The 26,156-nt window shown below is 39.9% G+C and overlaps 2 protein-coding genes across 9 annotated transcripts in view; one reads left to right on the top strand and one right to left on the bottom strand.

The window, feature by feature from the left end:
* The window catches only part of DNAJC3 (DnaJ heat shock protein family (Hsp40) member C3), an 81,841-nt gene extending 74,403 nt beyond the window's left edge, over nucleotides 1–7,438 (top strand). For 6 of the 7 annotated variants that reach the window (XM_065581054.1, XM_065581053.1, XM_042843673.2 and 3 more), the window contains 3 exons: nucleotides 129–261; nucleotides 1,247–1,395; nucleotides 6,564–7,438. In XM_065581054.1, coding sequence (XP_065437126.1) covers nucleotides 129–261; nucleotides 1,247–1,395; nucleotides 6,564–6,718 — 437 coding nt within the window. In that variant the 3' untranslated portion in view covers nucleotides 6,719–7,438. Of the gene's footprint in view, nucleotides 1–128; nucleotides 262–1,246; nucleotides 1,396–5,461; nucleotides 5,551–6,563 lie in introns of all 7 variants that reach the window. The other variant, XR_010597728.1, reaches the window with a different exon arrangement.
* A 13,938-nt stretch (nucleotides 7,439–21,376) lies between these two features.
* UGGT2 (UDP-glucose glycoprotein glucosyltransferase 2) overlaps nucleotides 21,377–26,156 on the bottom strand; it is a 302,913-nt gene continuing 298,133 nt past the window's right edge. For both annotated transcript variants that reach the window (XM_005304998.5, XM_065581051.1), the window contains one exon: nucleotides 21,377–23,181. In XM_005304998.5, coding sequence (XP_005305055.1) covers nucleotides 23,159–23,181 — 23 coding nt within the window. In that variant the 3' untranslated portion in view covers nucleotides 21,377–23,158. The remainder of the gene's footprint in view (nucleotides 23,182–26,156) is intronic.

Below are 26,156 nucleotides of genomic sequence, written 5' to 3'. Positions count from 1 at the left end.
GTGGCAAAACATCTGAGTTCTAGGGATAGGGTTAGTACTTAATCTAAACTGAGTGATTGTTTTTTTTTTCAAGTAAGGTTGATTTAGTGACGTGTATAATATGCTCTTACATTCATTTTTATGGGCAGCTATTCAAGATTATGAAACTGCTCAGGCCAACAGTGAAAATGACCAACAGATTCGTGAAGGCCTAGAGAGAGCCCAGAGGATGTTGAAGCAATCTCAGAAGAGAGATTATTACAAAATTTTAGGAATAAAAAGGTGAGATGAATGTCCAGAATATTTTTTACATAGTCTGTCGCTAATCAAATAGTCTAACGTTTGCCACTTGTATTTATGCTTTTTGGGGTATCTTTCCCTATTCTCTCTCCCTCCACTTTAAAATAGTTTAGATTTTACGTGGTCATAAGGTGGTTTTTTTTTTTTTTCCCCCAGCCTCTAAGTAGCATTTGCTCAGAAAGTCTCCTAATAAGGAATAAAGAAGTGCTAACTGGCAATAAACAGGGAAATAATCCCTCATTAGCAAAGAGTTCCAAATATAATGGAGCAAAAAGGTTGGCAACCAGTTTGGGAAACCAAAGAATGACAGAAGAGAATTATGGAAGGGAAGAAAAAGTTAAAATTCATTTCTGAGAGCACAGAGGCTTGGGACAGTTTAAGAAGACTTGCTGGAAAAAAGCTAGTAAATACCTCCTAAAAACTCATTTCTGTCATGGGCTTGATCGAAACAAACGTAATGATTTTTATTTAAAAAAAAATAAACAAAGAAACCATCCTGTTGTGCACATTCTTTACCAATCTTATTTTCGTGACCCTGCCTCCTTTCATCTTTCAATTTTGTTTTTGAATCAATTGTTATCTCCGAATCTATTGTACACTCTTCAGCTCAGAGACATAAAAAAAAAGTTAAGATATTGAACAACTAACATTCTCTTGAGTACTTAACAATAACAACAACAACAACAACAACAACAAATTATGAGCTTTCCGAGGAAAGTAAACTGAAAAATTGGGTTTGTTTTACTTAAAATTGCAACCTGTTTTCTACTACTCTTATTAGAGGAAGCCATTATTGTCAGAGAAATCTTGACTGCCAGCAGCAAAATGTTAACTAGTGAATATTTGGTTTTCTTGGTGCCTGTTAGTCTGTTGTATCACCATATTTATAACTACATCACAGGCTCATTTAATGTGGCACATGAAAAGTTGGAAACTTCATAAGTAACTTAATTTCCTTCCTCCCCAGAAATGCGAGAAAACAAGAAATCATAAAAGCATATAGAAAGCTAGCATCTCAGTGGCACCCTGATAACTTCCAGAATGAAGAGGAGAAGAAGAAGGCAGAGAAAAAGTTTATTGATATAGCAGCTGCTAAAGAAGTACTTACTGACCCAGGTATTGATTAAATTTACACAGGGGTTCTTTTCAGAATAATGGACGGAACTAACAACTGTGATGACCCATTATGACCTATTATGATTTAGTTGGTGTTGGTCCTGCTTTGAGCAGAGGATTTGACTAGATGACCTCTTGAGGTCTCTTCCAACCCTAATCTTCTGATTCTATTTTTGTCACGTTATCTGCCATGAAATGGCAATACAAGAATATCATACTGTTTTAATGACTTCAATAAGAACCCAAAACAGACTTCAAACACACACCTGAGTAGAATGGCTAGCTTCCCTATTTCCATTTATTAAACTACATATGATCACCTTGTATTTCCCTCTCTCCTCTAACCAAAATCCAAGTTCTCAAAAAATAAAACCAAACAATTGAATTTCAAAGATGGTATAAACTAGGATAGATTTTTTTTTTTTCTAGAAAGCTGAGGGAAGTTGGATAAAATTCATGTGGTCTTGTTCCATTGTAATGATAGTTTGGCTTAGAAACTCTGAACTTCTGTTTTGCCTCAGCAAAGACTGGTAGTTCTGTCTAGTTTGGCAAGGAGATTATTATTTACCTATAAATCACCTGCACAATACAGAATCCACTGAATTGCTAAATCCACACCACAGATTTTTCTATCTGTAAATTGCAACGTCTGCATTGGCCAAGATAGGGGAATAAAGAGGGTGAGCTACAAACGGGCTGTCGGGTCTGGGGGAGGGAGGAGTAGGCGCTGAAACCACTGAATGGCCTGAGGAGTGTAATGGAGCTGTTGAATTAGTCCTAGAGAGTTTACAACTTCTGTCTCAACTTGAATAGATCTAAGGACCCTGGTCACTATGAGAAGTTTTTAAAAGAGTTAATGAAAAACATAAGACAATGCCCCAACACCACCCCGGGTGATAAAGTAAGGGGGAGAAAGGAAAGTCTTCTAATAGTGTAGTAACAGTCCTGATATTTTTCATCTGAGAAGTAGTATAGAGGCGAGGCCCTGTAATTCCACCACAAATCAGTGGAACTATGGTTAGTAGCACAGGGCAGGAAAGACCTATTCAGACTTGCAATGTGTTTATAACAGGAAACTAAAATTCTGCCTCTGTTACTGGAACATGGCACAGAATAACGGGTTCATCTTAACTTTTATCCCGTCCTTTTGGCCAGGAAGGACATTAAAACTTCAAAATGGTTCTTACTCACGTCTCTTTAAATTGACTGTTAAGACATTCCTGGGTTGGTGTTTTATTTTCTGTTATACTTACCAAACGTGCACTGTAAGGCATAAGGTCACAAGCAGAATAACTTCAGCTATCCGTGGAATATATTAATGGACTAAAAACACACTGTAGAATACCTTAATGCTATTTTAATGACTTGCATTTAAAAACAGAAAAGTTATTTTTCAGAGTTCTCTTTCTGGGACTTCTTTTCCCACATGATAGTGGAGAAAATACTAAGGCACAATTTTTGCTCCCATCAAGTTTATGTCCAAAACCAAACATTTCTTGGAAAATACTCTCAGAGGATTCTAACATTTAATTTTGAAAGTGTCCATATTAAGTCCACACTCAGATGGAATTGGGCAGAGGCTAAATCAAAAGCTTCTTATATTCCTGTCTTCTGAAAAGCAAAACAAACCACAACCTAGTCCAGCTACCCATGAAAAACAGTTGGGACTGTGATATGGTCACTCTGTTGAAGTGATGTGAGACCTCCTCCCCACCCTCTAAGGAACTGCTCTTCAGCTTGGGATGGAAGGGGAAGGGGGGAGAGAATATAGCAACCAAAAATAGGAGGCAGTTTTTCCACTAATAGCTGCTGCTGGCCACTCCGTTTAGCAGCTCTTCCCTGTAGCTGAGCTGCTATCAATAAAAGTTTCTTTGAAAAATCTACATCAGGAACATTAATCAAGCCCAATTTATCATCAAAATAAACTCTGTTTTGAAGGCAGAAAAGCTTGCAGTGGTGCTAGTGAGTGGAGTGACAGGGGGGAGAAGTGGCTATAGCTTTTAGGTTGTCTCCCCTCCACCTCCCTATTTAATACCTTTAGTATGATGGGGGCTGAGAAATGGAATGACAAGTAAAAACAGTTTTATTTACTGTGACAAAGTTCCTCCTCTATCTTGGTGGGTCCTGCGCTTATTGGCGGATTTTCTTGCCTCAGATTCACCATGTGGGTTGGGGAACAGCCCAGAGACCTTCCCCTCTGGAAGAACCCACAGTCCAGGTCAATTGGGAGGTTTGGGGGGAACCCGGGCCCGCCCTCTACTCCAGGTTCCAGCCCAGGGCCCTGTGGACTGTAGCTGTCTATAGTGCCTCCTGTAACAGCCGCATGACAGCTACAACTCTCTGGGCTACTTCCCCATGGCCTCCTCCAAACACCTTCCTTATTCTCACCACAGGACCTTCCTCCTGGTGTTTGATAACGCTTGTACTCCTCAGTCCTCCAACAGCACCCCCTCTCCCTCCCAGCTCCTCACACTCACACCACAAACTGAAGTGAGTTCCTTTTTAAAACCCAGGTGCCCTGATTAGCCTGCCTTAATTGATTCTAGCAGCAGCTTCTTAATTGGCTCCAGGTGTCCTAATTAGGCTGCTTGCCTTAACTGGTTCTAGCAGGTTCCTGATTACTCTAGTGCAGCCCCTGCTCTGGTCACTCAGGGAACAGAAAACTACTCATCCAGTGACCAGTATATTTGCCCTCTACCAGACTCCTGTACCCCACTGGTCTGGGTCTGTCACATTACATACTGGGTGGCTGGGGTATTGATTAAACAAGTGCATGTCAGTTACAGAGTACAAATCACAGGTGTGACCTCACCAAGAAGACCTAACCAGCCAATTGGCACACTACTTTGCAGAGGTTCCAAATTTTGTCTAATACACACTCCTCCCCATCTTTTGTGCTGCTCTGGAAGGGCAGGAGACTTGCACTTTCAAAACAAGGCCTGGAGGGTGTTTATAAACCCTAGAACTAATTCAGTGACTACAGATCTTATGAGACACTAACACAAATTATTGTGAAGAGGCTTTCAAAAGGCTGTCTGGAATCGCAAACCTACCTGCCTGCCTACCTAAGACTCTGTGCAGAGCTAGCAGCAAGTAGATAAATTTTCTAGTTAATGATCAGTTGGATGATGTGTTAAGGGTTGACTAATTGGGTAGATCTTATGTGAAATTTAAGAGAATATTTTTTCATTTTTTATGTCTTTGCGGGGTTGGGGGGAGTTGGCATGTTGCTTTTGCAAGCCGTATTAAAGGCTCTCAAGCCCTCATACTAAACTACTTTAAGATTTTCAGAAGCAGCGTAAAGGGTTTAAATTAGGGCTGTCAAATGGTTTAAAAAAATCGCACTTAATCGTGATTAAAGAAGTCATGATTAATCGCAGTTTTAATTGCACTGTTAAACAATAATAGAATACCAATTTAAATTTATTGTAAATATTTTTGGACGGTTTCCTACATTTTAAAATATATTGATTTCAGTTACAACACAATACAAAGGGTACAGTGCTCTCTTTATATTTTTGATTACAAATATTTGCACTGTAAAAACAAACAAAAGAAACAGTATTTTTCAATTCACCTCACTTTATCGTGAAAGTGCAACTTACAAATGTAGAATTATTATTTTTATATAACTGCACTCAAACAAAACCATGTAAAACTTTAGAGCCTACAAGTCCACTCAGTCCTACTTCTTGTTCAGCCAATCCCTCAGACAAACAAGTTTTACATTTACAGGAGATAATGCTGCCCACTTCTTATTTACAATGTCACCTGAACGAGAGAACAGGTGGATTTTGCTTGATAGTGATCCAGAGCAGTGCAGAACAACGCACCTTCATTTTCATCATTGAAGTCGTATGTCACCAAGAGAAGGTTAGTTTTCTTCTGGTGATTCGGGTTCTGTAGTTTCCACGTCAGAGTGTTGATCTTTTAAGACTTCTGACAGTATGTTCCACACTTCATCCCGCTCAGCTTTTGGATGGCACTTCAGATTCTTAAACCTTGGGTCAAGTGCTGTAGCTATCTTTAGAAATCTCATATTGGTACCTTCTTTGTGTTTTGTCAGATCTGCAGTGATAGTGTTCTTAAATCGAACAACATATGCTGAGTCGTCATCCGAGACTGCCATAACACAAAATATATGGCAGAATGCAGGTAAAACCATGGAACAGGAGACATACAATTCTCCCCCCAAGGAGTTCAGTCACAAATTTAATGAACACACTTTTTTAACAAGCATCATCAGCATGGAAGCATGTCCTCTGGAATGGTGGTTAAAGCATGCAGGGGCATATGAATGTTTAGCATATCTGACACTTAAATACCCTTTCCAATGCTGGCTACAACAGTGCCATGCCAACGCCTGTTCTCACTTTCAGGTGATATTGTAAATAAGACGTGGGCAGCATTATCTCCCATAAACGTAAACAAACTTGTTTGAGGGATTGGCTGAACAAGAAGTAGGACTGAGTGGACTTGTAGGCTCTAAAGTTTTACATGGTTTTGTTTGAGTGCAGTTATATAAAAATAATAATTCTACATTTGTAAGTTGCACTTTCACGATAAAGTGAGGTGAATTGAAAAATACTGTTTCTTTTGTTTGTTTTTACAGTGCAAATATTTGTAATCAAAAATATAAAGAGCACTGTACCCTTTGTATTGTGTTGTAACTGAAATCAATATATTTTAAAATGTAGGAAACAGTCCAAAAATATTTACAATAAATTAAAATTGGTATTCTATTATTGTTTAACAGTGCAATTAAAACTGCAATTAATCACGACTATTTTTAATTTGGTTTGTGTTAGTCATTTGAGTTAACTGCGATTCACAGCCCTAGTTTAGGTACTTTTCATTAATATATCTAAATCCTCTAAAGTGCTTTGAAAACATCAACTGTTAAACATAAGTCAATCTATTATAATTTATCAGTAAAAGTATACTGGCAAATTAAACTGGCAGTTTCTGTGGTAATAAGATCCATAGACATGCCAGTAAATAAACCAAATTAATTATTGCATCTGTCTGGAGTTAGGGACACCTTTAAAACTACTTATCTCTTCCTCTTGTCCTGCTGGAAGTACCAAAATACTCTTGATTGGTAGACTGTTTCTGTAATAATGTGTGAAGTCTGTGTCTTTTTTTACCATGTATGTATATTTCCTTAGAAATGAGGAGGAAGTTTGATGCAGGAGAAGATCCACTGGATGCAGAAAGCCAACAGGGAGGAGGAAACCCTTTTCACAGAACCTGGAACACATGGCAAGGATTCAACCCTTTCAGCTCTGGAGGACCATTTAAATTTAAATTCCACTTTAATTAGAACCAAGACTATTTTTCTGTAACTGCCACTGATTTACTTAATACTTTTATTTAAAAACTCTGTCCAGGATTCAACAATTTAAATTTCATATATGTTGCCCTTAACTAAAGAGTTACTTTATTAGAAGGAAAGCTAGCTCTTTAATATTACAAAAAAATAAAAAGTTTTGCTGCAGTGTGAATTTAACAATCCTATAATGGTGAGTGGGTGGGCCAGGATTTTGTTAGCACTCATAAATTTGTAATGGTGCATGCAGAAATCCTGACTGCCTCTGAGGAAGAAACATTAAGACCTGGAAAACATATAAACACATGCTTAAATCCTATCAAATTCAATGACACTTAAGCATATGCTTAAAGTTAAGAATGTGCTTAAATGCTTTTTGGAACTAGAGCCTAATAGAGGTGTAAAAAGTTACTATGTATACCAAGCTTTATATTCACAAATGAAAATGAGAGTTAGTGTATGCAGGGTAATAATCCATCTTTCAGTATTCTTAAAAAGAAAGACTAATGACTTGACCAACTACTGTATTGTGTTTTTGTTACATTGATGCCGTACCTAGAGAGTGAAGAGTCCACTACAGATTTATTTTAAAAAGATTATTTAAAACCAGATTGTTACTATTTGTTTGAAAATGTCTACCTACTTATATTTGTTTGGTAATCTGAAATCGGTTGGAATGATTGGTCTCTATTATAGCGGCATCTGTCAAACATGTATACCATAAAAATCCCTCATTTTGAACATTTTGCTTCTGAATGATACTTAAGGAGCCAGAGTTTCTTGATTGGTTTTGTATTTTGTACTTTTTACACAAAACCTGCTTGAGATTTGAGCAGGACAATTTAATGTGACACTTCCCCAAATATGCAGCAACTTGCATCTGATTTTAATAAATACTTTAAAATAAGGAGAAATGTGTAAAAGGTAACTTCTGCTAGTGCCCAATTCAGGATCCATATAAGTTTAAAGTGACTGTGTAGTAGGTTATAGATCCAAAATGTACTAGAGCCTGGCATCTGTAAAGGAAAAGAGTCTGAAGCTAGGGTTGCACCTTATTAAAATCTCACTTCTCTTCTGGGTGACAGGCGGACAAAATAATGTGCGTCATGCCATGCAATTGCTCTAGAGGTCCTTGTGAAGCAGCCAGGGTATCATATCCGTTCCTTGCTTGTTTGGCCAAAATAAATCCGGTTTTATTTTAGGCCAGAACACGTGGACTGAGTTGTTTAAGCACAAATGGGATACAAATGTGACTTTGATGATTGGTGGTGGTGTGGCAACTGTAAACTATAACAGTCAGAATGGTTAATAACTGGTTTCAATAGACGCCACTCTTAGAATGGCTGAATTTTAAATCAAGAACATGTTAGTAAATTCCATTACTATATTTCGAACAACCTAGTTAAATATGAACCTTCTCTCAGTCCATCCCTCCAACTCATGTTTCACTGAAAGCATGGTGAGGAATTGACTTACTTTTGTTTTACTATCTTTGAAGAATTGAGCATGCTACTTGAAAGAGTAATTGTACCACTACAGAGGCAGGTGTTATCCAAGCATATGTCCTGTTTTCCTATATTATACCACATACTTCAGTGTTTGAATGTAATTCTGCAGTCACATGGCTCACTGAAATGCACTTTGACAAGTATTTAAAGTGAATGACCAGATCGCACCTTTCCGTGTGGGAGCATTGCCTGGTTGGCCGGGGGGGGGATGGGGAGGAATAGCACTTTATGGGTGGAGACTGGGAGAGGCTCAGAAGCTGCTGCAAAAGAGGGAGAGGGAGAGTGTGGCAATGTTGACTCATCCCCGGGGAGTGGAAGGGCTGGGGAGTTGAAAAGGGGCAAGCCAGGCAGGAGAAGCCCCTTTTTCCCTGGACCAGGCAGAGCAGCACCCACATTCCCTCCCCTTGAGGTGGCAAAACCCCAGGTGTGGTCAGGACCTGCTGTGGGCATTGTATTAGCTGCTTCTCTCTAGGGGACCAGGGGAGGACTTTTCCCCTCACCACCAGATTGGCCAAGGTGGAGTTGGGTTTTTTCTTCCTTCCCCACAGCAGCTTTGTGGCGGGGAGGGGCTTGTTATGGTGAGTAGGGAGAGGAGTTACATAATGAGTTGTTACATTATAGCTTAAGTGTGGGGTGGATGTCCAGTGCAGGTGCTCCATTGGGAAGGGAATACAGTGGCTGGATAAATGGCTTGGTAAAGGACTTAAAAAGGTGTTTAATAAAGGAGCCAAATGGGGTGGGGAATTGGGGCTCTTATGATTGGTATGGCAGTGAGCCAATCCCCTTTCTTATAGCCCACCTTAACCTTTGGGGGGAGGGGGATGGTAAGGTCCCAGCAATGGGTTGGCTGTGGGACCTGAATGGGAAAAAAGGGGAGCTGGTGTAAGTCCCCCGGGTGTATATTGAATGAACATGGAGTTACCTGTATTGTACACTTTCCTTTGCCAGATAGTCCCAGCCATCTAATAATAAAGTTGCTGCCTGATTAAACCCATATCAAATGTCTCCTGTCCTTTTTCCGATATAGCAGGACAATGTTATTTTCTTCCCCTTAAGTTCATGATTAAACTGAAAACATTGGTCCCTACTTTGTACAGTAAGTTTATCTTGTCAATAATATTTTGTAACACTGTGCCCCTGCCCCAGAACAAAGTGAAATGTCAGTCTGTATCTGAGCTAAATTATTTCTTATCTAGAACTTTGACTTATGTGTTTTAGATTTAATCTAATCCATTTGGCTTTCCTGCAAAACGTAAACAACTCAAAGCTTTTTTTATGCTGTTCTAAGATAGTTTGAATCATAGGTCCGTTACTGTGTGTAAACACAGCTGTTTACCTTATGTAGTGGGTAGGGGTCTAAGTAACTTTTATTTCAAGTCAATATTTAAAATAGTTGTGTGTCTACATAAGCTAATTTCAGTAAGCCCAACAAACAGCATTCCTCTGTGCGGTAGAGCACATGCAGCACAGAACTATAGCTGGATTACAGACCACTGCATATTTTCTTTCAAAAAACCCAAAACATTCATTTAATCTCTCTCCCCTTTCCACAGGCCATGACTGAGGGAAGAGAAAGTTACTCACCTTGTGCAGTAATGATGGTTCTTCGAGATGTGTGTTCCTATGGGGGCTCCACAACCCACCCTCCTCCTCTCTACTTCAGAGCCCTTGTCAATGACTCTACAGAAGAGAAGGAATTGAGGGGCGTTAACTTCATGGCGTGGCATGAGGAGAGACAGTGCATGTATTGGCCTAATACTGATACCAAAGTTCTCTGATCAGCAGCACAGGGAAACAAGCACACCTACAGTGGAGCACCCACAGGGGACACATGTCAAAGAATCATCATTACTGCACAAGGTAACTTTCTCTTTTTCTTCGAGTAGTGTCCCTATGGGTTCTCCACTGTAGGTGACTCCCAAGCAGTATCCTCACTGGAGGGCTGGGTCAGTTACAGATGACAATACTGTGGACTTGAAGATAGCATCGGAGGCGAAGTTCCCAGTAATCACAATGTTCCGTGAAGGTACGGACTGATGCCCATGTCGCCGCTCTACCTATTTCTGAGATATGGATATTATCAAGGAAGATGACAGATGAGGAGATTGAAATTGTGGAGTGGGTTGAGCTATAGGCCTAGTTATTTGAGCAAGTCTATTGCGGTTTTGGTAACCTGGCGAGCCTGGATGAAGGAGCAGGCTTGGAGGAGGCAATAATCAAGGTAGGGGTAGATTGTGATCCTCTGGGAGGGTAGGTGAGTGGCCACTACTGAGACAATCTTGATGAATACCCTCGAGCCGACAATAGTTCGAAGGGGAGTACTCTGTACTGGTAGTGGTCTTGTCCGAGGAATTGTCTGTGGGAGGATGGAATTTAAATATGGAAATAAGGGTCCTGAAGATTGGGGGGATGAAAACCAGTCTCCCTGTTCCAATTCTGGAATAATCATTGTTAGTGATCATCTTGAATTTTTGAGCTTTGATAAACTTGTTGAGTGTTATGAGGTCTAGTATGGGTCTCCAATCTCCCTTCCTCTTGGGTATTAGAAAATAGCAAGAGTAAAAACTTTTGCCTTGTAGATGTTGAGGTACTGGTTCTATGACTATTAACTGGAGGACGTGGTCTATTTCTTGTCATAGTAAACTCTCTTGAGACGGGTCCCTGAAGAGGGACAGGGAAGGATGTTGTGGAGTGGGGGACAGTAAAGTGGATGGAAGACCCATTGGTCCAATGTTGTGTGTTCCCAGGTGCTGCAGAACATGGTAAGATGATAGGCAAATGGATAGGATAGGTTGGTCAGTTGTAGGGGTTGAAGGGAGTCATCTGATACCTCGACCAACACATCAAAATTGATGTTTGGAGGCAGATTGTTGCGACGTGGAAGGTGGTGGATCTGATGGCTTGCATCTGGAGAACCTAGATTTCTTTCTTTTGAGATTCATAAAAAGTTGTCTGGTACTGAGATGTATGGGATTTATGTTGGGGCTGCAAACTAACTTTTCTCTTTTGTTTAGGCGTGTAGATACCTAATGAGCAGAGAGTGGCCCTGGAATCTTTAAGGGTATGGAGGACGCGTCAGTCTTCTCTGCAAATAGCTTGGTGCCTTCAAAGGGAAGGTCTTCAACAGTCATCTGCACCTCTTTAAGGAAGCCAAAAAGGTGTAACCACGATGCACATTGCATAACGACTACTGTGAAGATGGACCAGGCCACTGTATTGGCTGCATCAAAGGCTGACTGGAGCATTTTTTGGCTATCAGCTGCCCTTTCCGGACAATAGCTCATAATTGGTCATGCTGTGACCCTGGGAGCTGATCAAATAAAGCTGTGGAGTTTTGAATAGTTAACATAGTCATACTTTGCTGTTAAGGCTTGATAATTTGTGATTCAAAATTGCAATGTGGCCGAGGAGTAAGCTCTCCTCCCGAAGAGATCCAAGCGTTTCCAATCCCTATCATAGAGGGTGCATCTCATTTGGTGCTGACAGCTCTGGGAATTTACCGCATCCACAGCGATCAAGTTTGGGGAAGGACGGGAGGAAAAATTGATCTCCCTAGCCAGGACATACGTTTTTTATCAGCCCATTTACAAGTAGGCATCACTGAGGCTAGGGTTTGCCATATAGTTTTTGTGGGGTCCAAGAGAGCCTCATTGATAGGGATGGCTATTCTGGAGAACGACAAAGAGTGTAGGATGTTAAGGAGTTTGTGGTGAGTGTCCTGGAAGAGCTGGAAGTCATCAGCTAAGGATGGTGGAAGGGGCATGACTGCCTCATCTGCCCTGTTCCTCCACGATATCTTCTGGAGATTCTGAGGTTCTAGATGCCCTAGCCAAGAGAGAACATCTCAGGGTCTCAAGGGTGAGGCTCAAAGCCCGCATACTGTGGGGGTGATATGCCTCCAGGGATTCCAGCATGGTCACTGGGGCAGTGGAAAAGGTGGTGGCGCCCATGGCTGGCCATACCATGGCAGTCCTGGGGCAGGCTGAGGGTAAACCTGAGGAGCCTCTTGATAGCGGCTATCATAGGGAGCTTGGGAGGAGTGGTGAGAAACAACCTCTTCTGGCTCGCTGTCTGATTCACCACTAGAAAGTTGGAGGTGCATGGCAGGGTACCGGAGAAGACTGCTGTACTTGAAGAAGACTCAGTATCCAAACCCTGGTGCTGAGAAGAGGAGACTCTGGTATATCAGATACCCTGAGTTCTCTTGAGTGCTGGAATTCCAGCAGTGCAGACCAACCCGGTGCCATTGGCGGTATGGAGGGAGTCAGGTATCTTGTCCATACCGGACACCCCAATGCTGGGTGGGGCAGTGATGGTGCCAAAGGTACAGTGCAGACCAGCAGTCTTACTGGAGTGCTCCCAACCCCTATCTTTGTCAGTCAGTACTGTTGGCTAAGTGCCTATTCCCATTAGGGCCTTAGGTGTGTCAATGGTACCTGCCACTCCAGATCTTTGTGAGCCACGGGTATTGGGTTTGAATTGTCTCGGTACCGATGATACCCAGCGTGCTGGAGATCTTCTGTGGCTAGCTCGGGGCTCATTCTGGAGACTCACCACTTTCTTTTTTTGATCACTTACGAGAAGGGTCGGCAGCTGATTTCTTCAACCCACAGTTCCTGGATGTTGAGGGCTTTGGGGAAGACTCACGACTTCCAGGTGACTTCTGGCATGGATCCAGGGAAGGTTAGAGGGTTGCCTCCATGAAGATGATCTTCTGTTTCAACTCCCTGTCCTTTCAAGACCTGCGTCTGAGTTGTTCGCAGAGACCACACTCCTGGGGACCATGGCGTTCCCCGGGGCAGTGTATGCAGCAACAGTGTTTTGTCTGCCACAGGGATGGCCTCTTTGCAAGAGAGGCACTTCTTGAAGCCAGTGAGCTGGGCATACCCTGTTGGGGGAAGGGGTCCCTGACTAAAAATAAGGGTGGGGGGAAATCAAGGTTTTTTGTTTTGTTTTCAAAGAGAAAATAAAAAACTAAGACTGAGACTAAATACTAAAAATGCTAAATAAACGAATGATTGCAAACAGACTGCTAATGGCTCCCTCTACAGCCAGGGGCAGTTGAAAAGGAACTGAGGAGGGGTTAGCCCAGGTGCTGGTTAGCCTCGTGGCGGGACACAAGGAGAGACGGCACCTGTGTAGGCCTAAGGGATACTGCTACCACAGTGCTCTGATCAGCAGCACAGGGATGCAAGTGCACCCTACAGAAGAGCACCCAGAGGGACACTATTCAAAGAAGAATCCATTTTCCTAATTTGGTATTTTTTGCAACAGAAGCAAAAGAATTTTTTTTATCTGCATGTATATCATTAAATGAGGACGAGTGCTAAAATATAACTTCAAGGGTCAAAGTTTAACATCTCTTTAAGATGAATGGGTCAGTGCACATTTATTGATGCTATCTGGGGCACTCTGACTGGAAAATTCATAAAGATTATTCTGTGTTGACGTGCTGTGGAAACTGCAGCATGAAGGGATACATTTTTCTAACAACATACTTCATTTTGGGGGGCAAATAGAATAGGAAATTGTCTGACTTCCATTTCTGATTGTGAAGGAAGAGCCAAGAGCCTGGGCAGTAGAAAGAGGTAAATAGAATTCTCTGATTTTAATGCTGTTCATTAGTCTCCCTCATTGTCAGGGAGGAACTAGACTAGAAAAGGTTGAGTTGACCAAATGTGTGGATGTAAGAAATAGGTACTAAAAGGGAAAAATGTTTTAAAACTATTTAATGTTTTGGTAACAGGAAGTGTTAACTCCTCAGCCCTAGCAGTTAGGGATAAAGTAAAAATATTACCACTTATATTTGTTGAAGGGTTACTAGCCTTGCTGGCACATTAAAAGTTCATTTTAGGCCTCTCTTGAAAATACTAAGTGTATGATGTAAGATGGCTCCCCCTCAAACAAGTAACAAATTTCCTTCTCTAGTTTTTAAGAAGTGACGTGCTGTCTACTGGTGGCACAGGTATAGAAAGTTAATGGTATAAACCACACATACAAGCTGAATAAAAACTCCATAACAGATGTTTGTAGCACAATAGTGTTTGATTTAAAAAAAAACTGCTCAGCCCTACAGTTTGAAAATTAAAAAGTAATTTTGACCACTTCAACCCCTAAAAATTGACAGTTTCATTAACCTCACTGCTAGTGACTTTTTATAGTCTATTTTATTTTTAAATAAGTTTCCCAACTTTTTTTAAAAAATGGAAAATTGACATGTTAATGCTTAAGACAATATTAAAATGTGTAATACTGATTTATGGCAAATCCAATATTAAAACAGCCTTGCAATCAATTTATAAACTTGTAACAGAGCTCAAAATTGCCCATGTCACACATTGTCAAGAGCAGGAAAATACCAATTATAACTAGACTGCTTTCAAGTATGTCATAAGTGAAACAGAGTAACATTTTGCATCATTATCAGACGCCTTTTGAGGAAAGGGATTACAGTTTTCTATTTAAGGAGGTGATTAATAGGAGGTTTCACTGGCAATTAGCTAGTCTGGCAAAGCAAGTTGGTGATGTTTAAAACTAACTGCCTTAATGTGATAAGGAACTGTTCGTTCAGCTTTGCAAAATAGTTTTATCTAGAAGATTTTTTTTTAAACGAGTAACATCTTTATATAAATAGAAATGTACATTTACTTTCTTACATCTAAAGAAATAAGAATCACAAATGTTAAAACCAATATTGGTAAGCAGCAAGAAATATGTCCTTATTTCAAATGTAGATGTCTGTTTTCTTGCCAATGGACCATAAGTCTTTTTACAGAGTATCTTCTACTCACAAGTACTCATTTTAGCTAGTCAATAAGACTTTTTTGAATGAATCATGTGCTGTCAATCTACTATATTTTCATGAACTTTTAACCAATAATAAAGATAGGAGAAAGTAATTTGCTTGCCCAAAGTAGCAATTTTATGCTTTAAGAATGAGAAACCTTCAAGTCTAACTTTGCTTATCCAACATCTGAAATTGTAGAATTTTTTATATAAAATCAAAAGAAACCTAAAAATTTAAGAATTATTTTCTCATGTCTAGGAATTTAGGAACTATTTTTGTGGTACTATATTTTCACATTAACTAAATATATTTATGGTGACTGATTGTATTACTGTATTAATTTATTTTCAAGGTTGTAAGTTTCAAATTTGGTCATGAATGCAACAGAAGGCTATGAAAAGTTCAGGTTTCTCATTAAACCAAAATCTGAAAATAGGTAATAACAAAATTCACTAAGCTGTAAAGAACAGAATATGGGGTGATGTAGCAGCTGTACCAGATTTTATACTTGGGTTTGAATATGTAATCTCTGTGAATAATTTCTCTCTAGTCTGGTGGTGAATATCATTGGCTAAATTATATACAAAAAATTACTGAATCTCTCTTCAGCTTCATGAAGGGAGCACATTTATGGGTGGAGAAGAGGCACTAATATACAGTAGACCCTTCTAACAGGATAAGAACACTTTGGAATCCCAACACTGATGAACTCCCTCGAACAGGAGACTATTACATTGTCCTCTTTTGAAAAAACAAACCACTTGACTGTACTTATCCTACAATAACCATGGTTCTTTGAGAAATTGACAACATTTATTTCATTTCTGCAAATGCATCCCGTGCATGTGACAGTGGAATAATTTCCAGTAGCAGTGTCATTTGGGGCTATAGCTGTGCCCTAGATGCTCACCCACTCTACATAGTTGAGGGCATAAAGGACAGAGCAGCACCAACTGCCCTTCTGTTTCTTCAGTAAAACAGAACTGAGGGGATCAAGTACTCTATAGTAGGGGGAAAGGAGGGCAGGTCCTGGAATACAACACATCTAGAAGAACCACAGTTAATGTAAGGTAAGTAACAATCATTCTCTGTGATTGTCCCTGATTCCACTTCTGGTGCCTCCAGTAGAGAACTCAGGGCCAGGAGGTGGGTGTTTGGAATCGATTGGAAAAATGACTGTACAACAGCTCTGCCAAAAGGGTGACATTAATTTTGGAGCCCTCTACCACGGAGTAATGCTGGGTGAAAGTGTGAACTGAATTCCATGTAGCTGCTCTACAAATTTCTGAAATTGGAACACCCCATAGACAAGTTGCAGAGTCTCTTTTATATGTGGTGGAATGGCTGTAATAAGTGCAGCTGGGTCCAAGCAACCTATTGTGTCTTAATGCAGTCAGACACCCATTTAGATAAGGTTTGGATGGATATTGGCTGGTCCTTCATTCCAAGCCAAAAACTGACTAGAACTTGTGAATGATTTTGTCCTGCCCAGCTAATAGCAGCGAGTCCTGCCAACATCTAAAGTGTGAAGTTTAACTTGCCCCCTGGCTAGTGGGCAGCTAGATCAGTTGTATGAGGTGGTGCTTCCATGAGGATGTGGATCTGTTCTATTGTTTGAGCTGAGGTGAGAGACAGAAAGAAAGCTGTCTTCGCAGACAGGTGGTATAAAGAACAGGTTGCTAAGGGCTCACAGGGCAATCCATAAGCCTGGATAACTCAACAGTGAGGCCTGGAAGGGTGGAATCTGACTGGAGGAAAGACATGAATGAGGAACTTGGCAGCTGTTGGCTCTGAGAAGACCATTATGACTTTTGATAGGCGGAGGATGAGCAGAATTATCTGCTAAATGTACTCCGGTGGAGCTGATGGACAGTCCTGAATGCTTTAGGGCTAGTAAGTAATCTAGAATATCTATTGAGGTTTCTAATGCAGTAGGTGCTTTTGTGTTCCCACATAAAGAACCTCTTCCATTTCACTGCATAAGTCTTCCTAGCAGAATCCTTTCTGCTACCAGCCAAAATGTTCTGACTTCCATGGAGTAGGTTCTGTCCATGGCCATTAGCTAGCCAGCATCTAGGGTGTGAGGTGCAGCAGTGTTGGGTCTGGGTACAGGATCTGGCCCGTGCTCTGCATGAGCATGTCTGACAGCACCAGAAGTATGATTTGGGGGTGTGTCAACATTAATCAGAGCAGAATACCAGAATCCTCTGGGCTGTACTGAGGCTATCAGTATAATCAAGGCTGCATCATGCCTGAATGCCCTCAGAAATCCTCAATAGACCATTCATGACTGTTTTGAGTATTGTTTTTGGAGCTGATCTGCTACGGTATTTTGCAAGGATCCAGGCATGAAGTGACTAAAATAATTCAACCCTGTTGGAGGGGATTTGGTAACAACTATCTGCCACTTTAAGGCTGTGCCCGAGAAGTTGGGGTTTCCCACAGCTCCCCTAGCTAGTTCCAACAAGCCTTCATTTATTTGTATTGCCAATCTACTGGGGCCCAAGAAGCACAGGATATCTAGCAGTTCACCTGACTTCTTGTGTACTATTTCTGCTAGAGTTTTCAGGGTATCTGCCATGAGCTGGAGAAGCTCCAGGAAGGATCCAATAGATGGCACCCGGGGGGGGGGGGGGAGATAGTGAAGTAACAGCCTCATCACATAAAGATGAAGAAATCATCATAGCTAAGCTGGACCTCTTGTCTCTTTCAGATCATCCTGTTCAGCATAAATCACACCACCAAGTCTCTGGACCAATTGCCTTCCTGAGATCTGTGATGGGAAGGAGAGCGGGGTTTAGAGGCAGAAGCAATGCATGGATCTCTTCTGCCCGTTGTACCCTCATGGGGCCCAGAATGGCCATGATTACATAGGGTGTGGTGCTGCAGGCCATAGAGATTACTATGTTCCTCTCAAGACTTCCTGATGCCTGCTCTTGTAGACGTGTCCTCTGGAAATCTAACTATATTAATAACTATAACTAGAACAGTAAACTGACAGAGAAAATCAGGTGCTGCAGAGGTTCCATCTCACAGCCATAGGCAATAAGCAGGAACTGTAGGGTGGTTGCAGCTGCTTCACCCTTTGTTTTTGGCTACAGGATGCAGAAGGGCATCCAGGTGCATATGGGGCCTTAGACACGGCTCTTGAAAAATATTCTGATCTTTTATGCATGGGGCAGAAGAACTTAAGGTTTACTAGCTGTACAGGGGGGAGGAGGGATAGCTCAGTGGTTTGAGCATTGGCCTGCTGAACCCAGAGTTGTGAGCTCAATCCTTGAGGGGGCCACTTAGGGATCTGGGGCAAAATCAGTACTTGGTCCTGCTAGTGAAGGCAGGGGGCTGGACTCAATGACCTTTCAACGTCCCTTCTAGTTTTAGGAGATCGGATATCTCAAAAAAAAAAATTGCTCATTTTACACATGTACCTGTCAATATGGAAGAACTAGTGGAGGTTACTTCTACCCATCCAAATGAGAGGTCACTTAGCTGAGTATATTGCATCTGATTATCTTTCCCCTATAAAATTTCAAAAGAGCAAGAATATAAAGAGTGAATTAACAGTAAATTAGATGAGGGATCCTTTAATCTTGCTGGATTTGTATGCTATGCAAAGATCAATTCTCATCTGTTCTTACGTTGACATACTATGTTCAATGAGCCAATGCACAGCTTCACCACAGAGAGAGAGAGAAGATTAAAAGATGTCACAACATGAAGTTGTTCAATTGCTAACTGTTCTTCACTCATTCTTAATCCATTTGTGCCTAGTAGTGGCTTACACATGTCTGACATCCATTGTTGGTGATGGATTAAACTGAAAAGGTCAGCACTAAATTATTACTAACTTACTGCACTCATTCTCTGAAAGAAGGGTGAAAAATATCCAAATGAGTTGTTTTAAAGTTTTAATACCTTTAATGTAAAATAGCTGAAATAGACGTGCAGAAATTGCTAAGACTGAAAAAAGTGAAAATCAGCCTCTGATTTACAAACATTTAATAGACAAGGTTGATCTCAGTTACAGCAATATAAATCTAATTGTCTCTTGAAATCAATTTGTTAATTAAGTTTACACTATGTAAAAGATAAGAACTGATGAAAGGAAAGCAATGAGTTAAATTTTAGTGAAATTCAGCATATGTATTATTTATTCCACAATTTTGGGGCAGATATATTTTAGCTTATTATTGTCTACTTTTTGTTCAGAATCCTTTCAGCAGGCAGCTTTGGATTACAAAGGCTTTATTTCCTTTTCAATCCAATACAATGTGTGTGTTCTTGGCAACTCAAAGAAATACATTTACAAATCTAAATAGGTTTGGTAGAGTGTAGACAGCTGGAATTATCACTTAATATAGGAGGACATTCAGATGATTTTTGGTGCCAAACACGGGAACTGGAAGAAGCAAATTTATTTACATACCTTATCAAGACCACTCAGGTAATCTGTAAAAAACATATTTTAGCAAGACACGCTGACAGAACACTGTTCAAAGGCAACTGGGATTCAGATCAGTAATAACTTAGTCAACTTCAAAGCACCTTACAAATACTAACACACAAATTTGAGTATAAAATGAGCAACTTACCTTGTAATACGACAGTCTCTCAGTAGAAAATTTAGTGCATGGTATAGAGAAGGTAGATGAGAAGCTTCTGTCTCATAATACAAGAAAGGAATATTCAGTGAAACTGAAATGTGGCAAATTCAAACCTGATTAAAAGAAATATTTTAACATACTGTGTAATTAGACTCTGGAACTCACTGCCCCAGGAAGTAGCTGAGGTAAAGACCTTAGCAAGATTCAAACAGGGATTGGACACTTATATGAACAACAAGACTATCCAGAGTTATAACAATTAATACCACAAGAGTACTGGAAGAGGTATAAAACTGCAGGTGTTAAGCCAATCTAACTATTAGGGATTAGAATGAGATCCTCATGGGGCAGATTATCCCACATATGCCTATTGTGGGGTTTCTTGCACCTCACTCTGAAGCACCTGGGGCTGGCTCAATGGTGTAGTGGTTTAAAAAAAAAAAAAAAAAGTGGGTAACCTAAACTCCATATTCCCCAAATGAGACGTGGATAAACTCAGTTGACTGGAGTTTACGCTGGACTACATTACTGGGCTAGTCTCTATCAGAAACAGGATACTGGACTAGATCAGTGGTTCTCAAACTTTTGTACCGGTGATCCCTTTCACATAGCAAGCCTCTGAATGCGACCCTCCTTATGAATTTAAAACATTTTTTTTATATATTTAACACCATTACAAATGCTGGAGGCAAAGTGGGGCATAGGGTAAAAGCTGACAGCTCACGACCCCCTGAGGGGTCCTGACCCCCAGTTTGAGAACCCCTGGACTAGATGGAGTAAAGATCTGATGCAATATGGCAATTTCTATGTTCCTATGTATGTCAGCACCAGTTGGTTCACAGCTTCTGCTCCTGTGCTCTGAAATCTGAATCAAAGGATAAAATCATAATGACAAGCCAGGAAACAAATGAATGTTAGCATCTGTGGGTAGTTAGCAAAAAGCAAATTTCTTGCTCTAAAAGTGAGAACTATACTCAATTTAAAAAAACAGAACTGAAAAACATTTTTCAGTTGAACAGGCAACCCACATTTAAACAATATATTCTGAGCTATTCACTGGTTTCTTTATTTGCCTTTTTAACAACAAAGTTAAACAGTCATTTTAAATCTAATCTAATATGAGATGTAGACCCAGAAACAATATATGCACATACATATAACAGCCAACAGGTTATATAAATTCTTCATTTGAGCAGCCCACTGATAGACAACACCATTGCGTCTACTCCCCAGCCTTAACCACTCTTTTGTATTACCCCTTTCACATTGGGAAAGTAATGGAGAGCCAGTGTTTTATTTTAGTAGAGTATAGATATTTTAAGGTTGGTATGAGCCCTCTTCATTCACTCTAAGTTTTTATATCAGAGGGGTAGCCATGTTAGTCTCCATCCACAAAAACTACGAGGAGTCTGGTGGCACCTTTAAGACTAACAGATTTATTTGGGCATAAGCTTTCGTGGGTAAAAAAATCTGAAAAAGTGGGATTTTTACCCACGAAAGCTTATGCCCAAATAAATTTGTTAGTCTTTAAGGTGCCACCGGACTCCTCGTTTTTTAAGTTCTTACATTTTACCCTAGAGGCAATCCATTATTCTGCAAATATTGCTGTGTTGTCCCCACCTCCAGGGTTTTCAAATTAAAAAAAAAAAAAAAAAAACCTGAAGAATCATTGCAATTTTTCCTTTGGTTCTAGTAATTGGCATCTAAATTTATTGTTTAACACAAAATAATAGGGAAAAGAGAAATGCTGGAGGATCATACAATTATTTTGTTTTATTAGGCCAATTCAGTGGCATATTTAATATTTTGTATAACATATACAGCCTGTTTCTTGTATCATAAAATATAAAATGATATTCTATGATGATTGAAGGGCTGCTTTATTGAAGTCTTTGAGAAGTAGTGACTGTATTTATTGGAAACCTTTATTTTACAAGCAAAACAGCATTTCAAACTGAAGGTTTTATATTAGTGGGCCTTTTCTTGAAAATATGCTTCCATAAATAGAAAAAGAAAAAGTAAAGTTGTAAAATATCACCTATAAACATATGCAACATTGCATAAAATAAAAGGAATCTGTCCCACTAAATCTTTTAAATAGTTCCAACAAATTGTTTATTTTAGAAAATAGATATCATTTAAACACTCTCTCAAAAAAACTGATCTGTTTTCTTAACATTTAATCTTAATCCAATTAAATGGGATGTTGAGTAGAGGGTTTCATATAAAATGAACAAAAAAAATCTATATGCAAATTATAAACCTTTTATGGCTTTGTAAGAGAAATTTCCCAGCCAGCTAAGGAATAATGCTAACAGAGACAAAGAATTGCTTTAAAGGTGTAGGACTTTAGCTCTTTATTTAACAAAAGCTTCATAGTAGAGATCTGAAACTTGAAATTCCAAGAAAGAAATCATTGTGAAACATTAGTGCACAGGAATGCAAAAGGATAGAAGTAAAATCTCAAGAAAAACAGCAAGTTCTCTTACACATATTAAGTCAATGGGTAGAATCTGGCCTTATGCAAGACAGTTCTTTTATTGCTGTTTAATTTTTTTAAAAAATGCTGATAGATTCTGTTTTTCAAGCACACTGTTCCAATCTCTGAAATCTCTCCTAGTTCTCTGTTGGACGCATTCTGATCTTGTTTTCAGACAGAGTAATTATGGAACACCGTTACAATACTGTATTGCAGATACGATAAAGGAAGTGAACATAAAGAATAGACTGTACTGAAATTTTAAAATATCTTTTGTTACAGAGTTTGTTTTGGATTAATATGTAACAAAATAAATAATGAAGTGTGACTGGCTGTAAGTTGACTTTTTTAAACAGATAATGTAGCGCATCAAGCTTGCACAATAAATTAAAAATTACATCCTTGGTTTTATAAGTTTTGAAATTGATTTTAAATATTTTGAATTGGTCCAAAGCTCTAGATTTCAGTAATAAACTGTTTTACAACTGCCCCTTGCAATTCTGTGAATTTTTCTTGTGAAACACAGTAAATCTTATACGAGAAAAAACTGATGCATGTACATTATACTACAGAGTTTGAATATGTGTAGGATAATCAAAACAATGCAAACTATTTTCAAGTATCTCTTTAAATATCTGACAGTGCATAACATTCATTGACTACAACCAGCCAATCTCAAAAAAATCCCTATATAACTTAAATTTAAAGGGTCCAATTCAGCATTCCTTATAAACTGGGAGTGTTGGCTATGGGAGGGATGCAGGACCAGGTCCTATATATCAGCTGTCTTTGGGGGTAGAGGGGGAGAATTAACAAAACAGGAATACGCACCGACCCTGGTAAAAACAAAACTATAAAATCTTCATATACTGATCTTACATTATCTATTCTTCCCATTCTGTTTGAATGCTTTAAGCAACATATTAGTTATAAAATGTTTGACTTCATAGATTGATGAAATATTCAAAAATAGTGCTTCTGCAGTATGTACATCTTCCATTCCATCTCATGTAGAAGATTCAGTTGTGCCACCACAGCTACTTTTTGGAAATGATGCTAAAGTTCATCATGTTTAAAAACTGTAACCAAAAAATAAAAATGATATAGATTTGCTCATATTTAAGCAGCAGTGCTGTAATACATTCTAAAATGTTAAAAAGGCCCCAATATCTTCAGGAGGCTTTTTATTTATTCCCAGAGTCCTAAAAGTCAGGTCACATTTTTAAAAATTCACTGCATTTTTTAGACCCTGCTAAAAACTAACCATAAGCATTCACAAGTAATCAAAATGAACAAAGAAACTTAAGTATTATTTAGCAGCAGAGTACATTTATTTGCCTTCTAATTTTTGAGCCTTTAGAGTTCACATTTTCATGTTTTTCTCTGCAACTGGGGTGGAGGTGGTGGGGGCTAAAATATTTTTTAAATAAAAGTTGAAATTCTCACATAACTATCATAAAAGAAAAACAAACAAAACACTCCACCAAATATTGCAAGCCTCCTACTCATGAGAACTGTCAACAATGAGATTATACCAAGTTAAAGTTACATAAAGTAAATCAAATATGCATTTGTAATTTAAAGCCCAAATATGTTGTGACTTCATTTTTTGTTATAGGTGGGCTAGTAGCCCAATGCTTCTCATTGTAAGACTCCATTTCAATTGCCTATAACTTTGTCAAACTAACTGTTTGGGGAGAAATTTAACATGCTGGATTTCTGTCTCAGGCTGAACAATTTTGGAAAATTTCACCAAAATAATGCATCTGTTTCCAAGAATGAGCCTAGGGGAAGTACACTGTTTTGCCAATGTTCAAAATGTTGGCAACTTTTTTAGAGTTTTTATATTTTGGAGCAGGGACTTGAAACTTGGCAGGGTGTGGCCTTTGTGTCTGAGAGATGTCTCTTGACATCTTTGTGAAAATCCACCCAAATTTGGCCAGTTTATAAGCCTTTTAAAAAAACCCTGCAGTTTGCATATGCTCAGTAGAAACTTGCTCAACCATAGCTAAACTCCCCAAAGATTCCATCAGCACTGGGCATGCTTCAGACAAGGGATGACAAGGAACTGCCCTGCAATTGCAGAGCTGGACTGCTGTGGGCTGTCCTGGGCAATGGAACTGACAGAAGGGACATAGTCTCTGGTATGCTCTCAATGGCTCCAGGCAGCAACGAGGAAGCTGCCTGATGGGAATGCACAAAGGGATGGTGGGAGCAGCAGATTGGGATTATGAGCCTGAGGATGGAAACTGGGATTTGGAGGCTGGTCTGGGGACAAGGGGAGGGGAAATGGAGACTGTGATTGGGAGCTGGGTAAAGGGATACTGCACTGGCTGGGCAAGAAGACTGAGACTGGGAGCTGTGGAGGAGGAGGCTGGGAACAAGTGGGGTGGGGGGTAGGAGGTGTGGGGGAATGGATTCTTTGCTTCAGTCTTCATGGCTGAGGATGTTAGGAGATTCCCAAACCTGAGCTGGCTTTTGTAGGTGACAAATCTGAGGAATTGTCACGGATTGAAGTGTCACGAGAGGAGGTTTTGGAATTAATTGATAAACTTAACATTAACAAGTCACCGGGACCAGATGGCATTCACCCAAGAGTTCTGAAAGAACTCAAATGTGAAGTTGCGGAATTGTTAACTAAGGTTTGTAACCTGTCCTTTAAATCGGCTTCTGTACCCAATGACTGGAAGTTAGCTAATGTAACGCCAGTGTTTAAAAAGGGCTCTACAGGTGATCCCGGCACTTACAGACCAGTAAGTCTAACGTCAGTACCGGGCAAATTAGTCGAAACAATAGTTAAGAATAAAATTGTCCGACACATAGAAAAACAAACTGTTGAGCAATAGTCAACATGGTTTCTGTAAAGGGAAATCGTGTCTTACTAATCTATTAGAATTCTTTGAAGGGGTCAACAAACATGTGGACAAGGGGGATCCAGTGGACATAGTGTACTTAGATTTCCAGAAAGCCTTTGACAAGGTCCCTCACCAAAGGCTCTTATGTAAATTAAGCTGCCATGGGATAAAAGGGAAGGTCCTTTCATGGATTGAGAACTGGTTAAAAAGAGAGGGAACAAAGGGTAGGAATTAATGGTAAATTCTCAGAATGGAGAGGGGTAACTAGTGGTGTTCCCCAAGGGTCAGTCCTCGGACCGATCCTATTCAACTTATTCATAAATGATCTGGAGAAAGGGGTAAACAGTGAGGTGGAAAAGTTTGCAGATGATACTAAACTGCTCAAGATAGTTAAGTCCAAAGCAGACTGTAAAGAACTTCAAAAAGATCTCACAAAACTAAGTGATTGGGCAACAAAATGGCAACGAAATTTAATGTGGATAAATGTAAAGTAATGCACATTGGAAAAAATAACCCCAACTATACATACAATATGATGGGGGCTAATTTAGCTACAAGAAGTCAGGAAAAAGATCTTGGAGTCATCGTGGATAGTTCTCTGAAAATGTCCATGCAGTGTGCAGAGGCGGTCAAAAAAGCAAACAGGATGTTAGGAATCATTAAAAAGGGGATAGAGAATAAGACTAAAAATAAGAATAAGGCATTGGCCACTGTCAGTAGACAGGATACTGGGCTAGATGGACCTTTGGTCTGATCCGGTACGGCCTTTCTTATGTTCTTATGGAAGGACCAAGATGCAGATCTGACAGTGGATGGGCAAAAAAAGTGGGACCAATAACCAGGGGGTGGTGAGAATGAGATTGAACAAAGGGTCAGGGACAGGGGGCTGGAAGTCTGTGGACAGGAAACATGGTTGAAGGAAGGGCTCAAACTTGCGGGGGAAAAGGTGGAAGAAGTGTGCCCACTAGAGAACACACTCCTCTAGAGCCTGGAATGGAACCCAAGATTTCTGAGTCTCAGAATTCCTGTGATGTCAGCAAATATCTGTGAAAACCACTGGCAAAGCATGTGTCTCATCTCCCTGTAATGATGATCCATATGGAGGGTGATAACCAACTGCTGCTATCAGTTAGTCTCTTAGCTCAAGTGGCAGAGGTCTGCACAGTGATTTTAAAGAATCCAACCATGCCGATGAACCA

The sequence above is a fragment of the Chrysemys picta genome, chromosome 1, assembly GCF_011386835.1.
Source record: "Chrysemys picta bellii isolate R12L10 chromosome 1, ASM1138683v2, whole genome shotgun sequence".
NCBI classification, from domain to species: domain Eukaryota; kingdom Metazoa; phylum Chordata; order Testudines; family Emydidae; genus Chrysemys; species Chrysemys picta.
The sequence above is the reverse complement of the archived record's forward strand: the minus strand, read 5'-3'. Positions and strand labels throughout refer to the sequence as shown.